General features: G+C 42.1%; 1 protein-coding gene and 1 long non-coding RNA gene across 11 annotated transcripts in view; one reads left to right on the forward strand and one right to left on the reverse strand.

Moving 5' to 3' along the window:
- Positions 1–297: 297 nt before the first annotated feature.
- On the reverse strand, positions 298–14,303 carry CDV3 (CDV3 homolog). 10 transcript variants are annotated; one of them, XM_081569811.1, is made up of 6 exons: positions 13,571–14,303; positions 12,812–12,888; positions 4,500–4,645; positions 3,820–3,973; positions 2,606–2,655; positions 298–2,205 (listed from the first exon to the last, which is right to left on the reverse strand). In XM_081569811.1, exons 1-6 carry the CDS (start codon positions 13,808–13,810, stop codon positions 2,189–2,191), a joined length of 684 nt encoding a protein of 227 aa, XP_081425937.1. In that variant the 5' UTR covers positions 13,811–14,303; the 3' UTR covers positions 298–2,188. The 10 variants fall into 10 exon arrangements, with proteins under 10 accessions (XP_081425937.1, XP_081425936.1, XP_081425942.1 ...); XM_081569810.1 differs by having other exon boundaries at positions 3,820–3,979; XM_081569813.1 differs by lacking the exon at positions 298–2,205 and adding an exon at positions 2,245–2,477.
- Positions 14,304–16,778: 2,475 nt separating this feature from the next.
- Positions 16,779–21,432, forward strand: part of LOC145538182 (uncharacterized) — a 37,396-nt gene continuing 32,742 nt past the window's right edge. The window contains exons 1-2 of the long non-coding RNA XR_014076711.1: positions 16,779–16,946; positions 17,891–17,976. This is a non-coding gene — a long non-coding RNA (uncharacterized LOC145538182). The remainder of the gene's footprint in view (positions 16,947–17,890; positions 17,977–21,432) is intronic.

The raw sequence follows: 21,432 nt of genomic DNA on the forward strand, positions 1-21,432 counted from the left end.
TACATAGTAGACACAGTAGATAGTGTAGATTCCCCTGCCATGGTCTAAGACAACAAAACTTAATACAGCAATGAAGACAAGTGTGCATCTCAGTTTTTATCTTTGGAAAAGAATATTCATCACAGCTTCACAATTTCATTCCAGGTCTGGTTTTTTAACATTAAAAACAAACATTTCTCAAATGGTAAGGTCACTCAGGATGAGATTATGATCCTCCTAGAGCAAAGCAGGAATGTCATCAATCCTCTACTTGCAAAGAGGATAAGTTACCAGTTGAGCAAAAACCAGACTCCAAAATCCATATATTTACTTTTTATTGAATTTGTTAATGACACATAGTTTTTGCACTGCCAAACCATGCCTGAGAATTCAAAGAAAGAAATGGTACAATGGACAGCCTCATCCACCCATCATACAGCATATTAAAACTTGATTCATGTGCACTTTGATAATTCCACAATCTTTTAAAAAGTTGTAACAAGGGTTGGGATTTTTAAGTCTCCTTGCAGGTCTTTAGATTTCTATGCCATTAAATAACTTTTCCATATATTCATCTCAGTTCCTCAATAACATAACCCCCAACAAAATTTTGCTGGAAAAAATGCACTTTTCAGGGGAAATATGTGGCTCAAGGTCCAAGAGATTATTTGTTAAAAGATTTTTGGTTTCCAAATGAAGTCTTCAGATTAACCAAGAATCCTTTGTTTCTCAATCATCCAACCTCTCCTTGGCTGGCTCAGCTACTCACCCAAGCACATCAGAACATAGGCATCCTGCCTGCCACCTCAAGTAACTCCAACATTATTGCCCAGATACAGTTTGCAGGTCCCATCAGGTGATTCTGTTAGCTTCCCCGGAGTGGGATTCCTGCATTGACACTTTTATCAAGACTCAACTCCTAGAGGAAAATGCTCCCACAACAGGATAGTTTTACTCACCCATTTGCTTCACTCTTGCCAGTAGCAAGTCTGCAACTCCTACATTTGGCAAAGGGATTTTATTATAGAGAAACCCAGACTCTGCATCAAGTGGTCACATGCCACTTTGAAATATTTCTACTGAAAATACAAAACTACCAGACTATCTCATTAGATGGAAAGACTTTTCAGTAATCCTGGGTAGCGTCCTCGTGTCCCTTTTCAGGATGAAAAATTACTGGATAGTTTAAGCTGTAATTATTAAAAACAGAAGTGCTACATCACCTGTCTTTAGCCCCTGACTCTCCAAATGATCAACTTCAAGACACACCAGAAGGTTGATACCAAAGCTAGGCTGGGACAATCACTGCATCTACGAAATACATAACACTTTAAATGTTTGGGCACAAGTGCATCTGGAATTCTTGTCAAAGATCATGCAAGATCTGTGAAAGAAACTTAAGTGTGTTTCAGGTTGGGGTTCTGCTCTTACTGCTTTGAATTTGTAAGGACAGGACAGTGACTCCCCTGGGCTGAGCAGAAACTAAACAAAGTCTTTCCACCAGTTTACTATACAGTTTAGACCTGATTAGAGGAGGCTTTAGCAGCACCTGAAGTAGAGCCCCCTGCATTTGCTGCCCTTTACATTAAAGGCCATTTGGTTCCACTCTAGGGATTGGCAAATTCATGAGACATTTCACAATTCCAATGCATACTTCAGGTTACTTAGCTAAGCAATATGCTCTGTCAAAGAACTATTCCAAGTGATAGCAAAAAAAAAAAAAAAAAAAAAGCCTTAATATGGAACACAGAAAAAGCATTACCCAAATAAAAAATTACTAAAAGAAATAAGATTCTTCCCTCCTAACCCTTTCCCCACTTGGTGACCCAAGTTTGGTTGAATTTAATTTGTGGTTACCTCAGAATACAACTCAAAGTTTTAAATTATAAATCAGAGCCCTACAGATTATCCAAGCACATCAGTTCTTTTGAGAGCGGCATGTTCCAGGAAGTCTAATCCAGCCACAGCCCACCTCAGAGTATTCCTTATAGATGGGGCACAGGACAGGTTAATTAAGGTCACTTAAATCTTCATCTTTTACAGCAGATCAGAACCCAGATGGCTGACTTTCTGCAGGATTTCTGATAGGAATCCAGTAGAGCTGGTTTCAAGTTTCACATCAACACTTAATAGCTGTAACCTTCTTATCCAGAAGTTGTGATCCACATGAAGTCCACAATGAGTGCAGCAAATCTGAGGTAGTCAACCCTTACGAAGGCTCAGTATCTGAACATAAAAAGATTTTGATATGACCACTGGCTGCAGTTTTTGATTTTTTTTTTGTACTCGCAGAGTAATTATGAAAGAACACTGCTGAATCTAGTTCATATAACTATGAAAACCCCCCTAAATCCAATACACATAAAGAGTAGTTGTACACTTAAAACTTCCATAGTGCAACATGGTCAGTCATATATACCAAGTGGTCTGCATCGGCTGTAGATCCAGAGATCAGATGATGGATGGCTGTCCGTGGTGGTTAGCTGTGGTTTAGTTACCTTAGAAGGGTTAGCAAACACCATTCCTTAATTGTACTGTGTGTGGCTGCTTTTCTGATTCTCAAGCACAGCATACTGGTTGTCTAGCTGAAGTTTAAGGGCCTGGTTTTTTGAAAACTCATCCCTACCTCTAGTTTTGTGTCTTACTACTTCAAAGCTCTTCTCCATTTCTTTATCCCTAAGGGAAAAGAAATGTAATCAGTAAATATTTCTTCTTCACTAGGCTGTTCTGAAAATATTCTTTCTTGATTAAAAAAAAAAAGCCACCCCTTGGAGAAATCTTGAGGTAGGGATAGGAGGGGGAAACTGGTGTGTAAAATCCTTATCAAAACCATTTTTAAGGCTTCAATTGAACAGAAAATATAGAATACTGTACTGAAGCTCTACGGTCATATTTTCTGTGGTAGCAATTTTACCAAATACTATTAACTGAAATCCTCTTCTGGGACCAACTTCAAGACAACTGCAAAGTTAAAAAGCTGTCTAATGACACGGTGAATCCTTCTAAGACTCACTTTTACTCTTAGCAACAAAAAGACAATACATCTCTTTTTTTATACGTAAGTAAGGGCAACAATTTTCTCATTCAAGTAAAGTTCTACTCATTATTCAAAGACCTCTCCGCACTTCTACTTTATGGGAAAGGATCAAATAAAGATGAGTGTGGTGAATCAGTGTCTCGTGTGTAGGACAGAACAAGTCAGAGGTTTAAATTCAAGTCAGTTGTGCCCGCAAAGAGGCAAAAACGCTAGGATTTAATTTAAAAGCCACCCCCCAAAAATTCCATATTATGTCATTTACGTTTCTTCCTATTTACTTAAAAAAAAAATCATGTCCCTATATAAGATGTGGATGTGCCATATGTGGTCATTTAACTCCAGGTAGCATTCATTTTAAGTACTTGCTGAAATAAGATTACTTTTAGTATTAGATATATAAATGTCAACATCTTTCATCTATTCACATTAACTGGGAATACAATAAAATATTGCCGATTTCTCTAGTCTATAATATAGGGAACGTTGAAGCAGCAATAATGTACCTAATACTTTTTAAGAATTCTAACTAGGTAAGACTTGTCATGGCTACAGAATGACATAAAACCAGGGAAAAGAGGAACTTGCAGAAGATGTCTGTCTTTGGTGCTCTTTCTCCTCAGCCTTTCCAGGGTTCTTCCTCTCCGCCCCAATTTCTGGGCATGTAAGACCTACCCTAATTCTCAATTACCTCTCAGCTGCAGCCTGGGCTTTACTGCAACCCCCAAGGTGGGTTTTCAAATACCAAACACCCCATTTTCTGGCCAAGGCAAAAGGTTTCAAAACAAAATATTGAGAATACTTACTTCCGGCTTTCTACATGCTTGGCAGTGGACTGCAGGGATGGGAACTGCGTATCACTATAGATTTCTGGTGGTCCTTGTGGTGCTTTCCTTGTTGTGGTCAACCTGGCTCCAGGAGGCCTATACACGCCACTAGTCATTGTTGGTTCTGGGGTTTCTGTAACTGACATTTCATAATATTTTAGAGAAACCACTCAAGTGCCTGGCATTTTAACAAGCTACTCTTGAATTCTTGATCATTTAACAATTATGGGAAAAAACCAGTATTTATTTGCATTAAAGGTCTCGAACAACAGAAAGAAAGAAAATTATCTGGGAGATTCCCCTTCTGAGAACTCATTCTTCAGACTGAGTAAAATGGGAAAAGGAAAAAAAAAAGATGGGTACTTAGTCAGCTGTCAAAAACCGAAAAACAAACCAAAAAACCAAAAACCTTAACCATGTCTGGCAAGCTATACGATCACTATAGGATTACTGTAAGATTTAAGCAGCCTACAGCCTTAACTTTCAAATTCCTTTATTGAGGATATGAACATGTTTAGATCAGACACAAATCTCTCTCTCTTAGCAACAGAACGACGACTCTACTCACTCACTGCAAATATGCATTTAGTTGAAAGCTGACTGCCTATAAAATTATAGACAAATAACACATCTTTATGAAAATAAAATATTAAGATTACCAGCTACTGGAGGAGGAGGTGCTTGTACCGGAGCAGTTTTATTCCAAGGGCCTGAAGATTTTTCTACACCACCACCACCACCTCCACCTTCTTCCCAATTATCACTTGGATCTTCTCTTTTTTCAACTTCATCTTCTTCCTTTTCACTGTTGGAAAATAAATACGTGAATTCAATTACAGAAACAAATATTTTGTTTGGGTCCTGGGGGAGAGGCCTCATGAGGGATATGGAAATAAATTAAGCACCTGAGCAGTCCAATTTTCAGGTGGAAAATCTGTCAGTCCAAACCCTTGGTTCTATCAATACTGATCTGTGATTCTGGAGAAGGTACTTAACCCTCTTCAAGCCCAAATGCCAAGCTCGTTTTTTTTTTTTTTTTTAAAGGGAAAGGAAGAAATAGGGGATTTTATTTTATGCCTTTGGGCCTCAACTTAACTTTATGTGAAAGGATTCATCACTGGAAAAAAGTTCATAAAACCACCGACAGTCTCCAATTCCCTTTTTGCAAACTTCATACACTCAAGAACATCTAGAAATATTTAACCTACTGACACATCAACTTATAACAATCTACGCTGATTACTTACAGGAGTCCCTACTGAGGGAGGGAAGAAAGGTCAATCTAACCTGACATGTAGAGAAAAAGAATCAAAAGTACAATTACTAGATTTTTTTTTGGAACCAAAGTGTACAAACAGCCATTTATGGTAAGCATATTTTCAGATCAATTCAGATCAAATGAACTGTTTTTAAGTTGTCTAATTTCATTCGCTAATCCTTTAGTACATGTAACAAAATACTCTCAAAATTAATTCACATTCCAAGAGGAAAACAAGTTAGTGTTTAGCATCAGACTCTACTATCCAGACATAGGGAATACACAGAACTGGTTCCTAATAACAAGAGATGTGTCATCCATTTAAAGAAGAGAATACAAGAACTCGGTCTTTGGCTTACTAGTGATTACAAATGTAAAATACATCCTCAGTGGTGACATACCATTCTAAGATTCTATTTAATGCCTCTTTTTAATTTACCTATTCTTGAATTGACTTGAATCAGAAATGTATAATCTCTCCAAAGTATCTTTGATGTCTCCTTGTAATGGATTACTTATTACTGTGTTATGTAAACCTGAATGTGCTAAATTAACAAGTACATATATCTTGTCTTTCTATTCCACTGGTTTGACAGCACAAAGATAACTGCCAAGTCAAACTTCCCTTGCCCCTGCAGATGATGCATCTGGCATAGACACCACTTTTTCCCTAGATTATTTTCCATGACACTAGTGGTGTTTCCTAGGTCTTCAGCTTATCAATCTCCACCATCAATCTAACTATCCTTTCCTCTGTTAAAAAAACATACTGTCCTTGGCCTTCCACTCTTTCATTTTCTCTTTTTGATAGCTGATCCATAATAACGGTCATAACAATGTGCATGACTCCTATCCTGACTGGAACATCAGGGCTTCTCTTGGTTTTTGCAAAATGACATCTAAGGGTGTTACCCTTCTATGTCTATTAAAATAAGTTCTGGCTATATGAAAAATTTCTTAATTGCTAACGGTCTCCTTTAATGACACTCAAGACAATGGTACCATGCAACACTGCCCACCAACCAGAGGTAACTGCAGAATTGAGAGGCCTAGGGTGGCACCAGGAAAGGGAAAGCGGAATGAACTTACCTTCAATCTGCATTTACAGCAAGATTTTACTTAAGACTACCATTTGAGAGGAAAAAAGGGTGGAGGGTATGGCTAAGCCAGCCTTCAATTTCCTCGTTGCTAACATGTAGTAGAATTCCATGCATTTAAAATAATGTGTTAGGCTTATACTAACACAGAAATAATAATCATTTCATATAAACAATGTACTAAAACAAAATCTATGTACCTAATATAAATAGAAAGACATCTAGAATGATTTTTTAGCTAAATGTTAAAAAGTGGGTGCTAGAATGCATGATTTTATTTTCTTCATGCAGCAAGCAGTTAGGAGAAGATTCTAAGGCCAAACTGCCTGTTCAATACATGCAGGCTCTGCCCTTTACCAGCCAGAAAGATTAAGTACAGCACCTAACTTCTGCATGCCTCAGTCTCCTCATGTGCAAAATGGGGATAACAACCCCATTATGAAGACTGATTAACAGACATAAAGCACTCAGAACAGTGCTTGGCACACAGTAAGTGCTGTCAGCACTTGCTATTACATGCTTTTTTAATATTTGAGTTTTCATACAAGCATCACATTCCTCTAACAGGAAAAAAATATAGCATTTGGAAAAAACAAAAACGCAACAAGAAAACGTTCTTTTAAAATGGATACCAAGCAGTATGACCTTCTTCCTAAAGCTTTTAAGCAGAATGAATAGGTAAGAGTATGAATGTCATAATTTATCCAGGAGTCTAACAGTGGTACTCAAATGTCAAAACTGTCCCAAAAGAATTTTTTTTTAAAAAGTTACCCACTTCTGAACCCACACCTATGTAAATTACACTATAATGTAATTTGGGCCATAAATAAAAGCACAGGTGTTACTCACTTAGCTATAATGACTAAGTAGTTAGTAATGTCCTAGAGACCCAATCCATGCCAGATGGGAAGATAAGAGGCTTACAAAGATTTAAGTGACTTCATGGCACTTTTATACTCTAATATCCCCCCAAACTATGATAGCTTTCATTTGGTCATTTACATTTTGAAACGGTTTTTCAGCAATGCACTGAATCACAATTATTCACATACATATAACTTTAAAATAGCTATTTCCTTAAGTTATTTTAATATTTGGTGATTAATAATTTAAGCTCCAAAATTATCAGCTTGTAATAAACTGAAAGCCAAAAAAATGTTAACACTGATTATTCCTTGAATATTTCTTTATGCTGCTTTACTTTTCAAATGCTCTAAAAACCAAAAACATTGTTTTCCTAATCTGCAAAAAAAAAAGAAAAATTCCAATTTAGTATGATAGAATGCTGAGTCTTCATCACTTTTTTCACTCTTAGAGACAAGTGACAGAAGTGAATTTTAAAAAAACCCTACAAATCCTAAATACCTCTAGAGTATAAACTACACTAGAAAATAAGTGATCTATTTTAATTAGAGGGATTTTATATTGATAATAGGCACAAGACAACTTAGTATTTTGACTTCATAAGATTCTGAAATATTAGCTAAACTAAACACTGGAAATTATCTAGTTGAGACACTTCATTCAACAGAGGGAAATAAGGCCCAGAGATGCTAAGAGCCTTGCCAAAATGCCACAGTACCAACAGAAGGACAGAAATAATTTAAATATCATATTACTCTTTCATACTTAACGTATTTAAGAAAATGTCAAACCTCCAAATGCCAAAGAACAAGAAACACGTTACAAAGAATTATTTCCACAGAAGACAACTAGGCTAAAATTTAACGTTTAACCCAATATACAGCTTCTCATCAGCTAAATTTGATGTTTTAAAAACTACAATGCCACTATAAATTCATTATCACAACTCAAAGTACACTGTCTTAAATATGCTTTAGTCTATACGGCACTACTGGTGGGGCAGGAGGAATGATAATGCTAGAAAAAGGAGTATTTACTTAGTATCTCTATACTATGCTAGGCAGTGTTTGTTATACCCACTTTACAAAGCTAAACCTCAAAATAACAAAGACGGGGAGAAGACCCATTGTACCTATGAGGAAACTCACATTCAGATACTTCAAGTACCTTCCCCAGGGCTACAGGTAGCAGAGTCAAGTCAGTGGGACTCCAGAGCCCATGGTTCTTTCAGGCTGCCTCTCACTTCATTTTATTCTCTTTATAGCTCTAAAATATGATACGAAAATTTTCTATATTTTCAGATTTGAGAAACTCATTTTTTTGAAGTTAAGACTGATGAGGATCACACATGCTACAGCAGTACATTTATAAGAAACATAATATTCTTACCTCCTTATCTCAAGGGAGGTTACAGAATTTAAGCATCCTATCTCCCCTCTCCCAACACTAAGGGAGCTAACACAAAATCCAGGCTTGACTGCACTTTTGCCAGTAATAATGAGCAGCTCCACAGGTTTTAAGCAACCACTGCCATGACAGTAAACTGGGGAGACAGAAACTGCCTGACAAGTCATGCCTGGCAGCTTAAAATGTCACTGTACCCCGTCCAAGGACTCTTTCTCAGCCCCTTCAGGGCAGATCTAAGCATCTCTCTCCTGGGCTCCATCCACAGCAGCCTCTACAAATCACTGAAACGACCCACAGGTGTTCAGCTGAGCATGAGTTTTTTTTTTTACAACTCCAAGACTCAACAATCAATGCCCCGACGTCACACAAATATTTTCTACAATGAATCCAGATTGGATGCTGAAGTAATTGCTTCTCTTCAAAGGACAACTTAACCAATTGGTTTAAGTCTAGCTGTCCTAAGATTTCTGGACAACTACTGGGCTCATGTTACTGAAACATGACAAATGCTCACCATTTAGTAAGAAGCAGTAAATGAAATCTTTCTCCCTCAAATCCATTTTAAAGATGGGAAAGGCCTATAGGTCCTACTATCAACCAATAATCTAAGCTTAAGCACCAGGCTCTTTCTTTTATCATCTCAATGGCTTCTCTCTCAGAACCTGTCTGTAAACAATGATGCAATCCTGAATATAATTGATTAACTTAGACACAAAACTTGACATGTGACCTCCTACTACTCCTGGTACTTAAATCTTGAGCTAGTTGGTAAATGTGAGCTAGAATGTTAACACAGTATGTTTGCTGCTGCTGAAAACTTTCCCTCTTTCAACTGCACTTAACTTCAACAAAGGCTGAGCATGCAAGAACTTTAAGACTGTATGCAGCTAACTAAAGAGAAAGCAAATGTGGCAAAAATGATTGGCAGATCTCAGGCTAAAGTATAAGGGTACTTATTTTACTATTCTTGCAACTTTTCTGTGGCTTGTAATTTTTCAACACAAGAAGTTAGGAGGAAAAAAATTAAGACTACAGGCAGAGAATTCCAAGATATTTTAAAGTCAGTTTCTAAAGTTTGATTTTCTCTTGTCCCATATCGAAAGGCTGCCTCTCTCATGGATAGAAAAGATGACAAATTAAAGGCATAACCACCCCCCTCAAATATCCAAGAAGAGAGATATTTCATCTCTCTCTCCTTCCAAGGGCTTCAGCCCAAATGGTAAGATCAAGCCACAGAAAACAATCATTCAACAACTCCAGCAACTCTGAAGATTTCTGTGTGATTATACTATTGCCAGCCTGAAATGGCATGTTCTCCTATTAAGTCCATAGTGAACTGACTCACCAGCATGCATGCGTGCTCAGTCACCTTCACCTCTTTGTGACCTCATGGATTGTAGCCCCTGGTCAGGCTCCTCTGGCCATGGGATTCTTTAGGCAAGAATACTGGAGTGGGTCCTTCTCCAGGGGATCTTCCCGATAGAGACTGACCCAGCATCTCCTGTGTTGGCAGGCGGATTCTTAACCACTGAGCAATCTGGAAAGCCCACTGACTCACCAGCCTAGGGCTCTAGTCATAATGTGTCTCCACGACTCCTTCAAAGATTGGAATTATAAAGCAAATGCTTCATGGCTAAACAGCAAAATTCCCAAGAGTAAATCACTCTACCCACTAAATAGAGAAGTTGATTAACATGAACCAAGCAGACATATTATGAACATCCTGTTCAAAATCCTCACAACAAATGTGAGCAGTCATCTCAATTCTGCAGATAAGAACATTCACAAGTAAAGTAACTCACCAAAGGTCACACATAAACAGCAGAGCTACAATGCAGGGCCAGGTTTGTCTTTCCCTAAGTCCATGCTTTTGCTCTATTATCAACTACATCCTATTTGTGTGAGTAACCTACTTTCCATTCTATTGAACCAATGTGTCTTTCCCTGGGGATTTCCACTCCTACTGGAGCGGGTTGCCATTTCCTTCTCCAGGTCATCTTCCCCACTTCCCCACCCAGGGATTGAATCCGCACCTCCTGTATTGGCAGGAGGATTCTTGACTACTGAGCCACCTGAGAAGCCCCAAATCCAGTACAAAGTTAAAACTTTCAGTCATTATTATTAAACCTCTGATAGCTTCTCACTCTCAAGCCTTTCCTGGAAACTTACATTTCCTTCTGTCGACTTATGAAGGCAACAGAGATAGACCCCAGACTCCATAATGATTAAGGCTCCACAAAAGCAGCTTCCTTCAGGAAGAAGGTATGTTTTTCAACGTTAGCAGGTAAGAGAAAGACCTCTGCATGGCCACTAAGTGGCCATGACTAGATGCTAAAAATGTAAAACGCAGTATAAAAGCTGCTCTATTTCGGGTCAAGCAAACCTCAGTGCTCACACTAGCTGAGATTTAATTACGCCTCTGGCAAAAGTGAAGGATAAAAGTGATTTAAGTAATGTTCCACCACCTCAGGAGTAGCCAAAAATGAAGCAAAATAACCCTGAATGGATATGGGATATATAGTCAATGACAAAAATAGATGGTAGTTTAAATATGCTATATAACAAAATCAACTTCTAGCATTCAATGAACTTGAAACCTCTTCCCTCAGAAAGTGCTGCACTTGCTCAGTAATTGAGCCTTTAAGAACATACGGTACACGGGCTGACAATCAAGAAAGGCAGAGCAAGAGCTACTCTACGACAGAACACAGGAACCCAACACACAGGCGGTTCCACTACCACACGTGACTGTTAGCAACTCCACATCCCTCCTCCCCATTTTTAAAAGCCAAGCCCCAGGAGAAAGAAAATGGATTATTTTCTGAACTATACCTCTTCAAAAACATCTAACACACGAAGGAAGCCAGAAGTGGTTGGGAATAAACCTCCAGTCTTATCACCTCTACTTCACACCACCAGGAAGGTATTTCAAATGTAGAGAAACTATTCCCTAAGTTTCCCACTATCAATCAGGTTTCACTTTGCAACAACGTGAAGGCAGCTAGGACATGATGCCTACCTGTGGTTAAGTATTCAACAAATGTCATAAACATTAGCCCTGCTTTTTTTAACAAGTTATTTAACATTATAAGCATTACCATCCTAATGAGTCCTTCATTGGAAGGACTGATGCTGAAGCTCCAATACTGTGGCCACCTGATGTGAAGAACTGACTCATTGGAAAAGACCCTGATGCTGGGAAAGATTGAAGGCAGGAGGAGAAGGGGACAACAGAGGATGCGATGTCTGGATGGCATCACTGACCTGATAAGACATGAGTCTGAGCAAGCTCCAGGAGCTGGTGATGGACAGGGAAGCCTGCAGTCCATGGGGTCGCAAAGTCGGACACGACTGAGCGACTGAACTTAACTGGGTGAGGTCAAAGAACAGTATTCTGTTAAGGAAAAGTTATTTCCTCCACTGTGCCAGGTGGTCACGAGTAAATATAAATCACAAACTTCAATCTGGGAGGCAGTGCATCAGGATCACTTCTTTTTTTGGCCACACCACATGGCATGCAGGACTAGTTCCCCAACCAGTAAAAGAACTTGGGCCCCTAGTAGTGACAGCACTGAGGTAATTCCCTAGGATCACTTGTTTCTTGAAACTGGGAATAAAGGGTTTTTAATCTAAGCCAATGGATTTTCTACCTCATGAAATCTTCAAAAACATGACATTTATTTCAAGTTCATGTGACTACCACAGACTGGATTTGATAAAACATGTTAATTTCAAACCTTCTAAACCAACCAATGTAATTTCCAGGAATTACTGTTTTCTTAAAACTTTAGTTTAGACTATGATTCCATTTCTATAAATTTCTAGGGAAAATTAATCTATAGTGTTAGGACAGTGGTTATTTGGGGGTGAAAACAATGACTACAAGAGGTTAGGAGGAGGGCTTTCTTCTCTACCAGTAATGTTTCCTTTTAGGTAAAATCTGTATTTACCTGTAACTATGCTTCAATTACAAATTTATATATATACATATAAAACTTTTCAGAGAGAATCTGAAAACCACCCATGTTATCTTTCGAAACAAAAGCTAAGTTCAACCCATCAATATTAAAAGCAAAATTTTGAAAGCACAAAATCCATTTTAGCTGTCTCAAAAAGGCCTAACCAAGATTCGAAGTAGGCAAGAGCTCACAGGATTTTAGAACAGGCAACTAATTGGCATATAAAAGGGCTGCCATCACAGAGGAGGAATAGACACAATCCATTAGTCGTAATAAGCATACCTAAAGCACAAGAGTACTGTGATGCTGTTTTGGGACTAAAAAAACCCAAACATACAGTATTTATCCTGTGGGTGACGTAAAGGTTATCTGTAACCAAACCATACCTTATTTGCATTGCTTGAACTCTTAGGCCGCTGTAATCAACCTCTTTTTGCTCAAACTCTTTCCACTCATCTTCCTCCTGCAAAACAAGTACCATGTAGTCAATTAAAAGCTATTTCTAAAACAACTATCAGACTATGAAAAAGGGATCAAGTGGCTGGAACCTTAAGTGTGGACTCGTTTTCTGGCCAAAGACCTTGCTCAATCCCTAGGCTGCTAGGCTTGAGGACAAACGTGACTAAACTTTGTTACTTCCATCCGGTTCCTTCACGAGACTTGTTCCTTTAAAAGCAACCAGGAAACGTCGGATGAAGTCAATAGTAAGCCCACAACTAAACGGCTACCTCAATCTTGTATGAGACTTTTCTTTTACAGGTTTCCAGACCAAGTCGAGTCAATTAGATCTGCCACAAATGTGACTGTTAGAAAATTCAGCTCACTCTACTGGGCTGAAATCAGAACGCTAAATTACTCAGTAGACGTCACCCGATAGATGCACTTCCGACCCGGGCCGACTCCCCGGGGAGGGTGCCGCCGCCTGCCTGCGTGCTGGCCCGAGCCAAGCGACGAGGGTCGGGAGTTGGGCCGCTGTGGTCCGGCGGGGAACGCGAGGCGGCCCGCCGTGGGAAGCCCGCGTCACGTGGCAGCCTCCGCGCCCGTCAGCCCGCCGGCCGGCCCCGGCCGCTTCCCCAGGCAGGCAGGCGGGGGCGGGCACATGGGCGCAAGCGCGCGGCCCGGGCCCTAACTCCCTGGCCCCTCACCTTTGTCACAACCTTGGTGGCGGCCCCAGGGCCAGTGGCCCCCACGCCCGCGGTCCCGCTATCGCCCGGCCGGGTGCCCGCGCCCGCCCCACCGCCCGCCGCGCCCGTGGCTCCGCTGCTCCCGCCAGCGCCTCCCGCCGCGCTCGCTGCGCTCGCCGCCCGGTTGCTCCGCTCCTTCTTCTTCTTTTTATCTCTCTTGGCGAAGAAGTTGTCTAGGCTCCGCTCCTCCGTCTCGGCCATGGCCGCGGCCTCCTTGGCCCGGATGGGTGGGGCCGGCGGCGGGCGCGGCCCGCCGGGGCTCCAAGCTCGGGGTCGAGGACGGCTCGGCGCTCAAGCTCCTGGGCGCGGCGACGCCTCAGTCCCGCGGGGTCGCTGAGGCGTGTGCAGCGGGGCGACCGGCTCCCCCCGCCTGCTGGCGGACAGTGGTACGGTCCTCCTAGGGCTCGCGCGCCGCTGCTGCCGCCCGAGCCCGCCCGGGCTGCAGTTGCTACCGCGATCGCAGTGCAGGATCCCGCCCGCTGCACAGCTAGAGGGAAAAAGGATCGCGCGGGCCTGAGGCTCCGGCGAGAGTGCTGGGTTAGCCGCGGCGCGTGCAGAAGGAAGACTCGAGCACGCAGGCCGGGAGAGGAGGGGACAAGGGGTGGGGAGGGGAGGGAGGGGGAGGAGGGAGGGCGGGCCACCAGAAAAGAGAGGCAGCGCCCGCGCCTGCGTACTTAGCTCCGCCCGCCACTGTGGGAGCGTGGAGGGGAGGGCGGTGAGAGGAGACGGAGGCGGAGCTGGCAAGGGAGCCAATCAGGTGCCAGGACGAAGCACTTAGGCGACAATCCCTGCCTCAGACGGGGCGGGGCTGTGGCTTGGGGGCGGGGAGAGGGTATGTGCTAAATAAGTGACGTACATGATGGCTCTTGCCTCCTGATTGGTCGAGGATTTAGCCTTGAGGGCGGGCATTTAGAGGGCTTGTTGGTGACTTGGCTAAAGAGGTCCGGTCGAAGGGGCGAGTAGGTCCGTTCTAGGCGCATGCGCAGGGTACACGTGTATCTGCTAGTCCGCAGCAAACTATGGCCTTGAAGTGGTTTGAACTTTAGTGAGACTGAAAGGGCCTGTGCTAAGCTAGCTATATAAAGATGGTATCGTCTGCTCCGCCGGCCTCTGTATTTTCACCCTCTCTGGTCTGGCAACTATTCATTTTCTTCGTAGGTGATTATGATTATGAAAATGAAGTGCTTTGGGCTTGAAGTTTAGTTCTTATTTACTACAAGGTCTTCCTAAACCAGTAGGTAGTCGAAAGGAGATTGGTTTTATCTGAATTCTACTTTCTATGAGATAGCTAGAAATAGGTCAAGCTAACTCTGACCCTCATCTATAAGCTCCTGATCTATAAAGTGGAGATGTTAGCTCTTGCAAGATACGTGGGGAAAGATTACCTCTTAGCTGCCAGCGCAGTACTTAATATACATTGTGCTGCGCTAAGTCGCTTCAGTCGTGTCTGACTCTTTGCGACTGCATGGACTGTAGCTGCCAGGCTCCTCTGTCATTGTAATTCTCCAGGCAAGAATACTGGAGTGGGTTGCCATTTCCTTCTCCAGGGATCGACCCCGTGTCTTTTATGTCTCCTGCCTTGGCAGGCAGTTTCTAATACACATTAGATGCTATAAATAATTTTACGTGTAAATAATACCCCTGCCCTGATGAGATGATGGCTGTAATCTATCTTTTTTATCCCTGATAAGAGGAAAGGAATGGCATATATAGAAGTGGGGACTAAATGTGCCCAGACTGTACATGGTTGTACCATTTAAGTACCTTCTGGGCGTTGAGAATAAAATGAATCCTCCCATATGAAAAAGGCGGTCTAATAAAAGGTATTAAGCTTTCCACTTCCTTCTAAAGACAGAGAACTGTCACAACCACTGAGGAAATGACTCAGACTTATGTTAGTAGCCTTGTAGGGTAGATAGAGCACAGCCAATAAATGGAGGTACTTGTCTTTTCCTTTACAGTTTTTCTGTTAAAGCCTGTCTCCCCTACACCCCCTTCACCTCTACTATTAAAGTGCTAAATCCGGAATATGTCAAAGAAGCAAATCAAGGAGCTGGCCTTGGCCAATAGCAAACTTATGTTTAATTCCCCATACTGACTCCAACTACCTGAGATGGGTCTCTGGTTAACTTCCTTCTGTGACACCAGGCATCATCTTGTGATGCAAACCAAGTTCAGTATTGCCTCTCCCCTACCTTCCTTAACATATCTGATCAAATTTTTCTTCCCTTCTCTCCCTCCCTTCTTTCCCTCCTTTATCCCCCATCCCTTCCTTCCTTTTGTTCTTTCTTTCCTCACCTGCAGAACACCTATTTCGTTATATTTAAGGCAATGTGGTTTATTCTAGGCAAAGTAATTTGTCATTCCTGCCTTCAACTCCCTTATAATCTACAAGAAAAGATCTAGATATGAATAACTGAAATTTAGCCCTCTCTTTCTTAGATCTCCATCAATGTATCAATGTGTCTTGAAGGAATTAATGATGGGAAAAAACAGAGAAGGAACAGCAGCTGTAGCAAAATTCCCTACTACATCTTCCAGTGATTGATGGCATGTTCCCCAAACTTGGTCATATGTAAAAGACTCATGTCAGGCCAATAGAGAGAAGGGTCTTTGTGGTTGTGTCATTATCTATAGTTAATTTTCTCCTCCAGGAATCTAGTCTCCCCCTCATTGAATCCCCTGACCTGAAACTGACAGCGTATATTCATAACAGGTTTTCCTCTTAAATCTCCCATGCTCCCTCCTCCGATGTGTTACACAGAGCCTTGAAACCTACCATCACCACACCCCTTATCTTCACCCCACCCCTCATCATGAAGCACCATCCAGTGCTCTCTTGATGTTTGGACCTTCACCATCTTTAAAGCAAAACAGACCTTCATTTGTACTTGGTAGGTGGAAAGTTGAATAGTGGCGAGAACTTGGACCACTACCAGGTATTTCAGCACATCTTCTAAGGAGCCTAATGCTGTCTGAATGTGAAAATTTCTCTCTGAGTCCTCTGAAGTGGTACAATCCAAAGGACGTCATCTGTCTCCCCTGAAAAGGCCAGACGAGCTTCAGTATTCCATGAGCTCAAGAGCTGGCACAGGGAAGCTGGGCGCAGCCCCATTGTTCCTGGGTTCTTTTTGCTGAGCTATTCATTCCAAGTTCCATTCTGCTACCTAGGCTAGAAGTTCCACACATGCTCAGCTCAAAGGAATGCAGCTCGTGCTAGCCAAAGACTTACCAGGAAATGAGGAGCAGCTTTTCATTTGTGACTTCCTCTCTCAGAAATCTGAGGGACTGAGCTACTTCCTGGGCTGTTCCATTAATGACCTTTTCCAGTTGGGGAGTAAGTACTTTCAGATCATCTGCTCTGGGAAAAACTTCTGCTGATTTGTACAGGCAGTCTGGTTCCTGACCTTTAAAGGCCCAGAGACCTTTTGTTTGGTATGGATATTTGATGCCTTCCTGATACTTCCATGATTTGTTTGTTGTTTAACCATTCATCCATTCAGTAACTCATTCATTTATGTAAAACATTTATTTCATGAGCACCTACTGTATGCCAGGCCTGATGTTAGCAGTTAAGTATAAGTCAGATGTAGGCCTTTTCCTCACAGAGCTTACTGTATGATAAACTGGTAGTCAGAAGCACACAAGTATACATACAATTATAACACATTGAAAATATAATAGGGCAGGGCTGGAGCATAGCCGTTAGTGACTTGATTAGAGATCCGTTCCACCAACAGTCAACCTCACAGTGGTCCTCGTGGCAGAGAGAGGGGGATGGCTGCTTTCTCCCCGACCTCAAGAACAAAGGATCTACTACCAAGAAGTTTACAACAGCTAACTATGCCCCTCTCTCATTTTTTCTATGAAAGAGATTTGCTGAAAGCTCTAAGGAGTTTGGAGTTTTTAAGGCGTGAGCCATCCATCTCCTTTCATGCCCCCACAATAAACCTTTGTTCCCAATGCCGACGACGTTTTGGTGTTGTTTTGCCTCACTATGTGTTAGGCACATGGACTCTTGTTTCACAAAAAAAATACTTGAAGGTAGGAATGGGGTTGGGCATACAGCCTGCATCACATAGACATTTGACTGAAGTTTGTAAAACGTGGCCACTAGTCCCTAGTTTTCCACATTAACAGGGGATTGCACAAACCATGGACTAAGTGTTCCTTATCATTGTTCTTTGTTGGCTTTAGAACATATAGTCAGTCATGTGTAGCAAAGAATATGACCTTCTTCCTCAACCTCAAGACCCTTGTTAAGTCATCCTTGACTTTAAGGTTCTAGTTGGAAGATGAATGGACAGCAAGAAGAATGAGGTCCCAGATACCAGTGGCTACCCAGAAGAGCCTGTTTCCAGAAAGAGGTAAAGGGCTGCCATGCATGATCCTTCCCCTTCCCTTCCCCCACCCCTACCTACCACAAGGCTTGCGAAAGAGAGCTGGACTTAGTAAGCCCACCCCTAGTGGATCCCGTCTGCTGTTTGATGAACCACATGAAGTTGCTGCTATCTGACTGTTTTTTACCTGCCAAAATAGCAATTTCATTTGGTTCAGCCTGATATATCTGAGAATAAACAAAAAAAATTCCGTAAATGATTGAAGAGCTTGAGAACAACCAACCCAGTCATCAAGGTGACTGATTTCAGGAGAAGGACTGGAATGTAATGATAATTGAATAATCAGCAATCTTATTGTATTCTGTGGAGAATGCATGAAACAAAGAATGAGGCTGGCACACAGAAAGAGAAAAAGAAGTAGGATAAAGCCAGGAGGCTAGAAGTTGGCATTTATTACCTATAACTGTCCAGGAAAGAGCAACATGAAATTGGAGCTCACACAGTGCCCTGCTGTGAGGTGGAGATGACTTGCCAAGGCCCACCCTGCCTTGGATGAAATCCTTCCTTGACTCACGAACCAGCCTGCTGATGACTGATTTGGTTCCCTGGGATTGTTGATACCGGAAAAAGGGTACTCTGGTTGAGGGAGGAGCCATCCAGTTATTGAAGGACTAACACCAACTGTTAATGAATACATGGGTATCTGGCTATATACTTCAGCCTCCTATGAGATGGATTGCTGGGAGTTAGTCTTCTTTAGGCAGACAAATCTCAGACTTGACTATGAAACAGGTTCAGCTCTATGGTAAATTCATTAAGGTAAAACTACCCTGGGTGGCCTCTTTGGGAGCTAGTCAGATGACTCTAGCACAAAGCAAAACCTTCTGACCCAAATCATTTTGATCACAGTGTGCAAGGGCTATAATTATATTAGCAAGGTACCAATATCCTATCCCTGACCCTAGCTCTAGTCCAAATTCTACTTCATGACCTAACAGGTAGATGGGAAATTGTCTGGCATTGTATGCTTCTGTATCTGAGCCAGCCCAGTCCTGGTTACCAGGTCAGTAGGTCAATAGTATTGGCTTCCTACTTGGGCTAACAAGTAGGAAAGAGTGAGGGTGTAGGGAGCATAGAGAGAGCTTCCCATGCTGAAGGCAAGTCTTTTACATGCTCCCAAGCACCATGCTCTTTACTTCACAGTCAAGTGTCTGTTTTCTAGACCTTGATTCAAATAAAAACTCTGCCTCTTCCTAGCAAGTCTCTTATCATCTCTACATCTCACGTTGTTTTTTTTTTAATCTTACTTTACAAGTAAGGATGATAAACACACCTGCCTTGCTGAGCTGTGAGGACTCAATGTAAGGATGGACTTGAAGACCATCTGGCTCAGTGTCTGACAGTCATCTCAGTTAATATTATTTTTATTAGTTTTTTGGCTGTGCTGGGTCTTCATTGCTGTGTGCAGGTTTTCTCTAGTTGTCGTGTGAGGGCTTCTCATTGCCGTGACTTCGTTGCAGAGCAGGAGCTCCAGAGCACAGGCTCAGTAGTTGCATCACGCAGGTTTAGTTGCCCCACGGCATGTGGAATCTTCCTGGAGCAGGGATCAAACCTTTGTTCCCTGCATTAGTGGGTGGAATCTTAACCAGTGGACTACCAGCGAAGTCCAAATTATTATTATTAGTAATAGCACTCATGTACTAAGGCATAGAATATGATTTATAGTTACATGTGGGGTTTTGGTGACTGTTCCTTTATCTGTTCTCTCTGAGCCTGCTGCTCATAACTGGGTGTTCAGCACCTGCTGAGTGGCACTAGCCTCATAGTAAACAATCACTAAACATTTGTTGACAATTAAAAAGATAATTTAAAAAACAGTGAAAAAATTAAAGTTTTATGATGTGTATTTGTAGTGAATAAATATGAAATCACTTAGTACTTTTGTAACAGGAGGGAAAGGGGCAGGGCACAACTTCTGAAAGAATGACATAGCCCAAGGACACAAACCGATTAAGATCAAATGGGACCAAGATGGCAGACAAGACTAGACCTTGATCCTCAGTCAGCAAGTGAAATGACACACCCAGAGGTGCCATGACAGTTCCAAGGCACTGTTAAAAGACCAAGGAGTGGGCAGTGGCCCAAATCCTGGAAATCTCTACCCCTTCCCAAAACTAGTTAGAATAATCCTCCACTCAACAAACATATGAAATTACCCAGCTTATATAAAAACTAACCATGCCGTATTTTGCAGTTGCACTCGCCCTGTGAGATGGTGCACACTCTGTCTGTGGAATGTGCTTCTCTCTGAATGTGAATAAATCCACTTCTTACCTATCACTTTGTCTCTCACTGAATTCTTTCTGCAATGAGACATCAAGAACCTGAACTTCATTAGGTCCTGAAACCAGGTACTGTGGGTTTTGGCTGGTTTTGAGTCCCATCCACGTGGGTACAAGTCCCAAGCAGGGTTTTGGCTGGGTTTGAGTACCAGCCAGGTGGGTTCAAGTCCCAATCTGTGGTAAAAGGTTTGACTTTGGCCTCTTCTCTCCAGTCTCCTGATCATATAGTTCTTGCTCATGCTAAACTGTGACTTCGAAATGGAGCAAAATAGCCACCACAAGTGCCCAATGCTTAGAGCTCCTATGGTGCCCCCTGAGGACCTCAGTACTACCCGCCATCCACTCAGTCTTCTGAGCTGGCAAGGCACCCTCCCTCTCAGCCCAAATAAAACTGGACTTGCTGAGTAAGTCAGCAAGAAGTTAAACTCTCCTCCATCTGGGGTTTGAGGGAGGGGCCTGGCTTAGCCTCAGGTAATCATTGATTAGCCCCAGTCAAAGGGTTACACAGAGGAAGAAAGCATTCTGATGGCATTGGCCCAACCTCCTGCATGGAGTTCATCCCAGATGGTATGATTCTGAGGTCTGCACCCCACCCTGCTTCATCCCCAGGCGCATCCTCCAGGAGACCTCTCCACGCAGTGGGATGTCTGGCCTGAGATATGCCAGAAGGGTAGCAACTGGAAAAGTTTTGTGAGGCTTCTGGGAGCTTTCACCCTTGTCACTGGCAAATATCCTCCTGTGGGTCTTGGCATTGGAAGAACAAAAAGCATGTCATGTAAACAATTGTAAAATTATATAAATCAATAAAATACAATTAAAGGTTATGTATTAAAGCTGCTGCCAAACACAGCTAAGTGAAGAATAACTGCTTGTATGTACTCAGTAAAGTGGCAAAATTAATAAAGGTTCTTAGTGATGCTATGCTCTTCCATCTCCCCTGTCCCCACATCCATGACAGCTTCGATCCCAAACTACCCCTGTCCTGCTCCATGAAACTGCAACAAATCTGCAACGGCTCCAAAACTGCTTATCACCACGCCCCAACTTAATTCACAGGCCCCTGGGTCCTCACATTTCCCAGGATGTTACACTAAAGGGAACCTTGTTTCCCAGGAGGTGTGGAAAATGTGCAGCCTAAATA

Source organism: Giraffa tippelskirchi, chromosome 2 (assembly GCF_054371585.1).
Source record: "Giraffa tippelskirchi isolate mGirTip1 chromosome 2, T2T-mGirTip1v1.2.pri, whole genome shotgun sequence".
Taxonomy (NCBI): Eukaryota; Metazoa; Chordata; class Mammalia; order Artiodactyla; family Giraffidae; genus Giraffa; species Giraffa tippelskirchi.

Coding starts and splice junctions, on each gene's coding strand:
- CDV3 (XM_081569809.1), bottom strand. CDS start 13,810: ATGGCCGAGACGGAGGAGCGGAGCCTAGACAACTTCTTCGCCAAGAGA. Junction 3,980..4,499: donor ACCTCCTCCTCCAGTAGCTG/GTAATCTTAATA, acceptor ATGAAATGTCAG/TTACAGAAACCCCAGAACCA. Junction 2,656..3,819: donor AAGCATGTAGAAAGCCGGAA/GTAAGTATTCTC, acceptor CTTTTCCCTTAG/GGATAAAGAAATGGAGAAGA.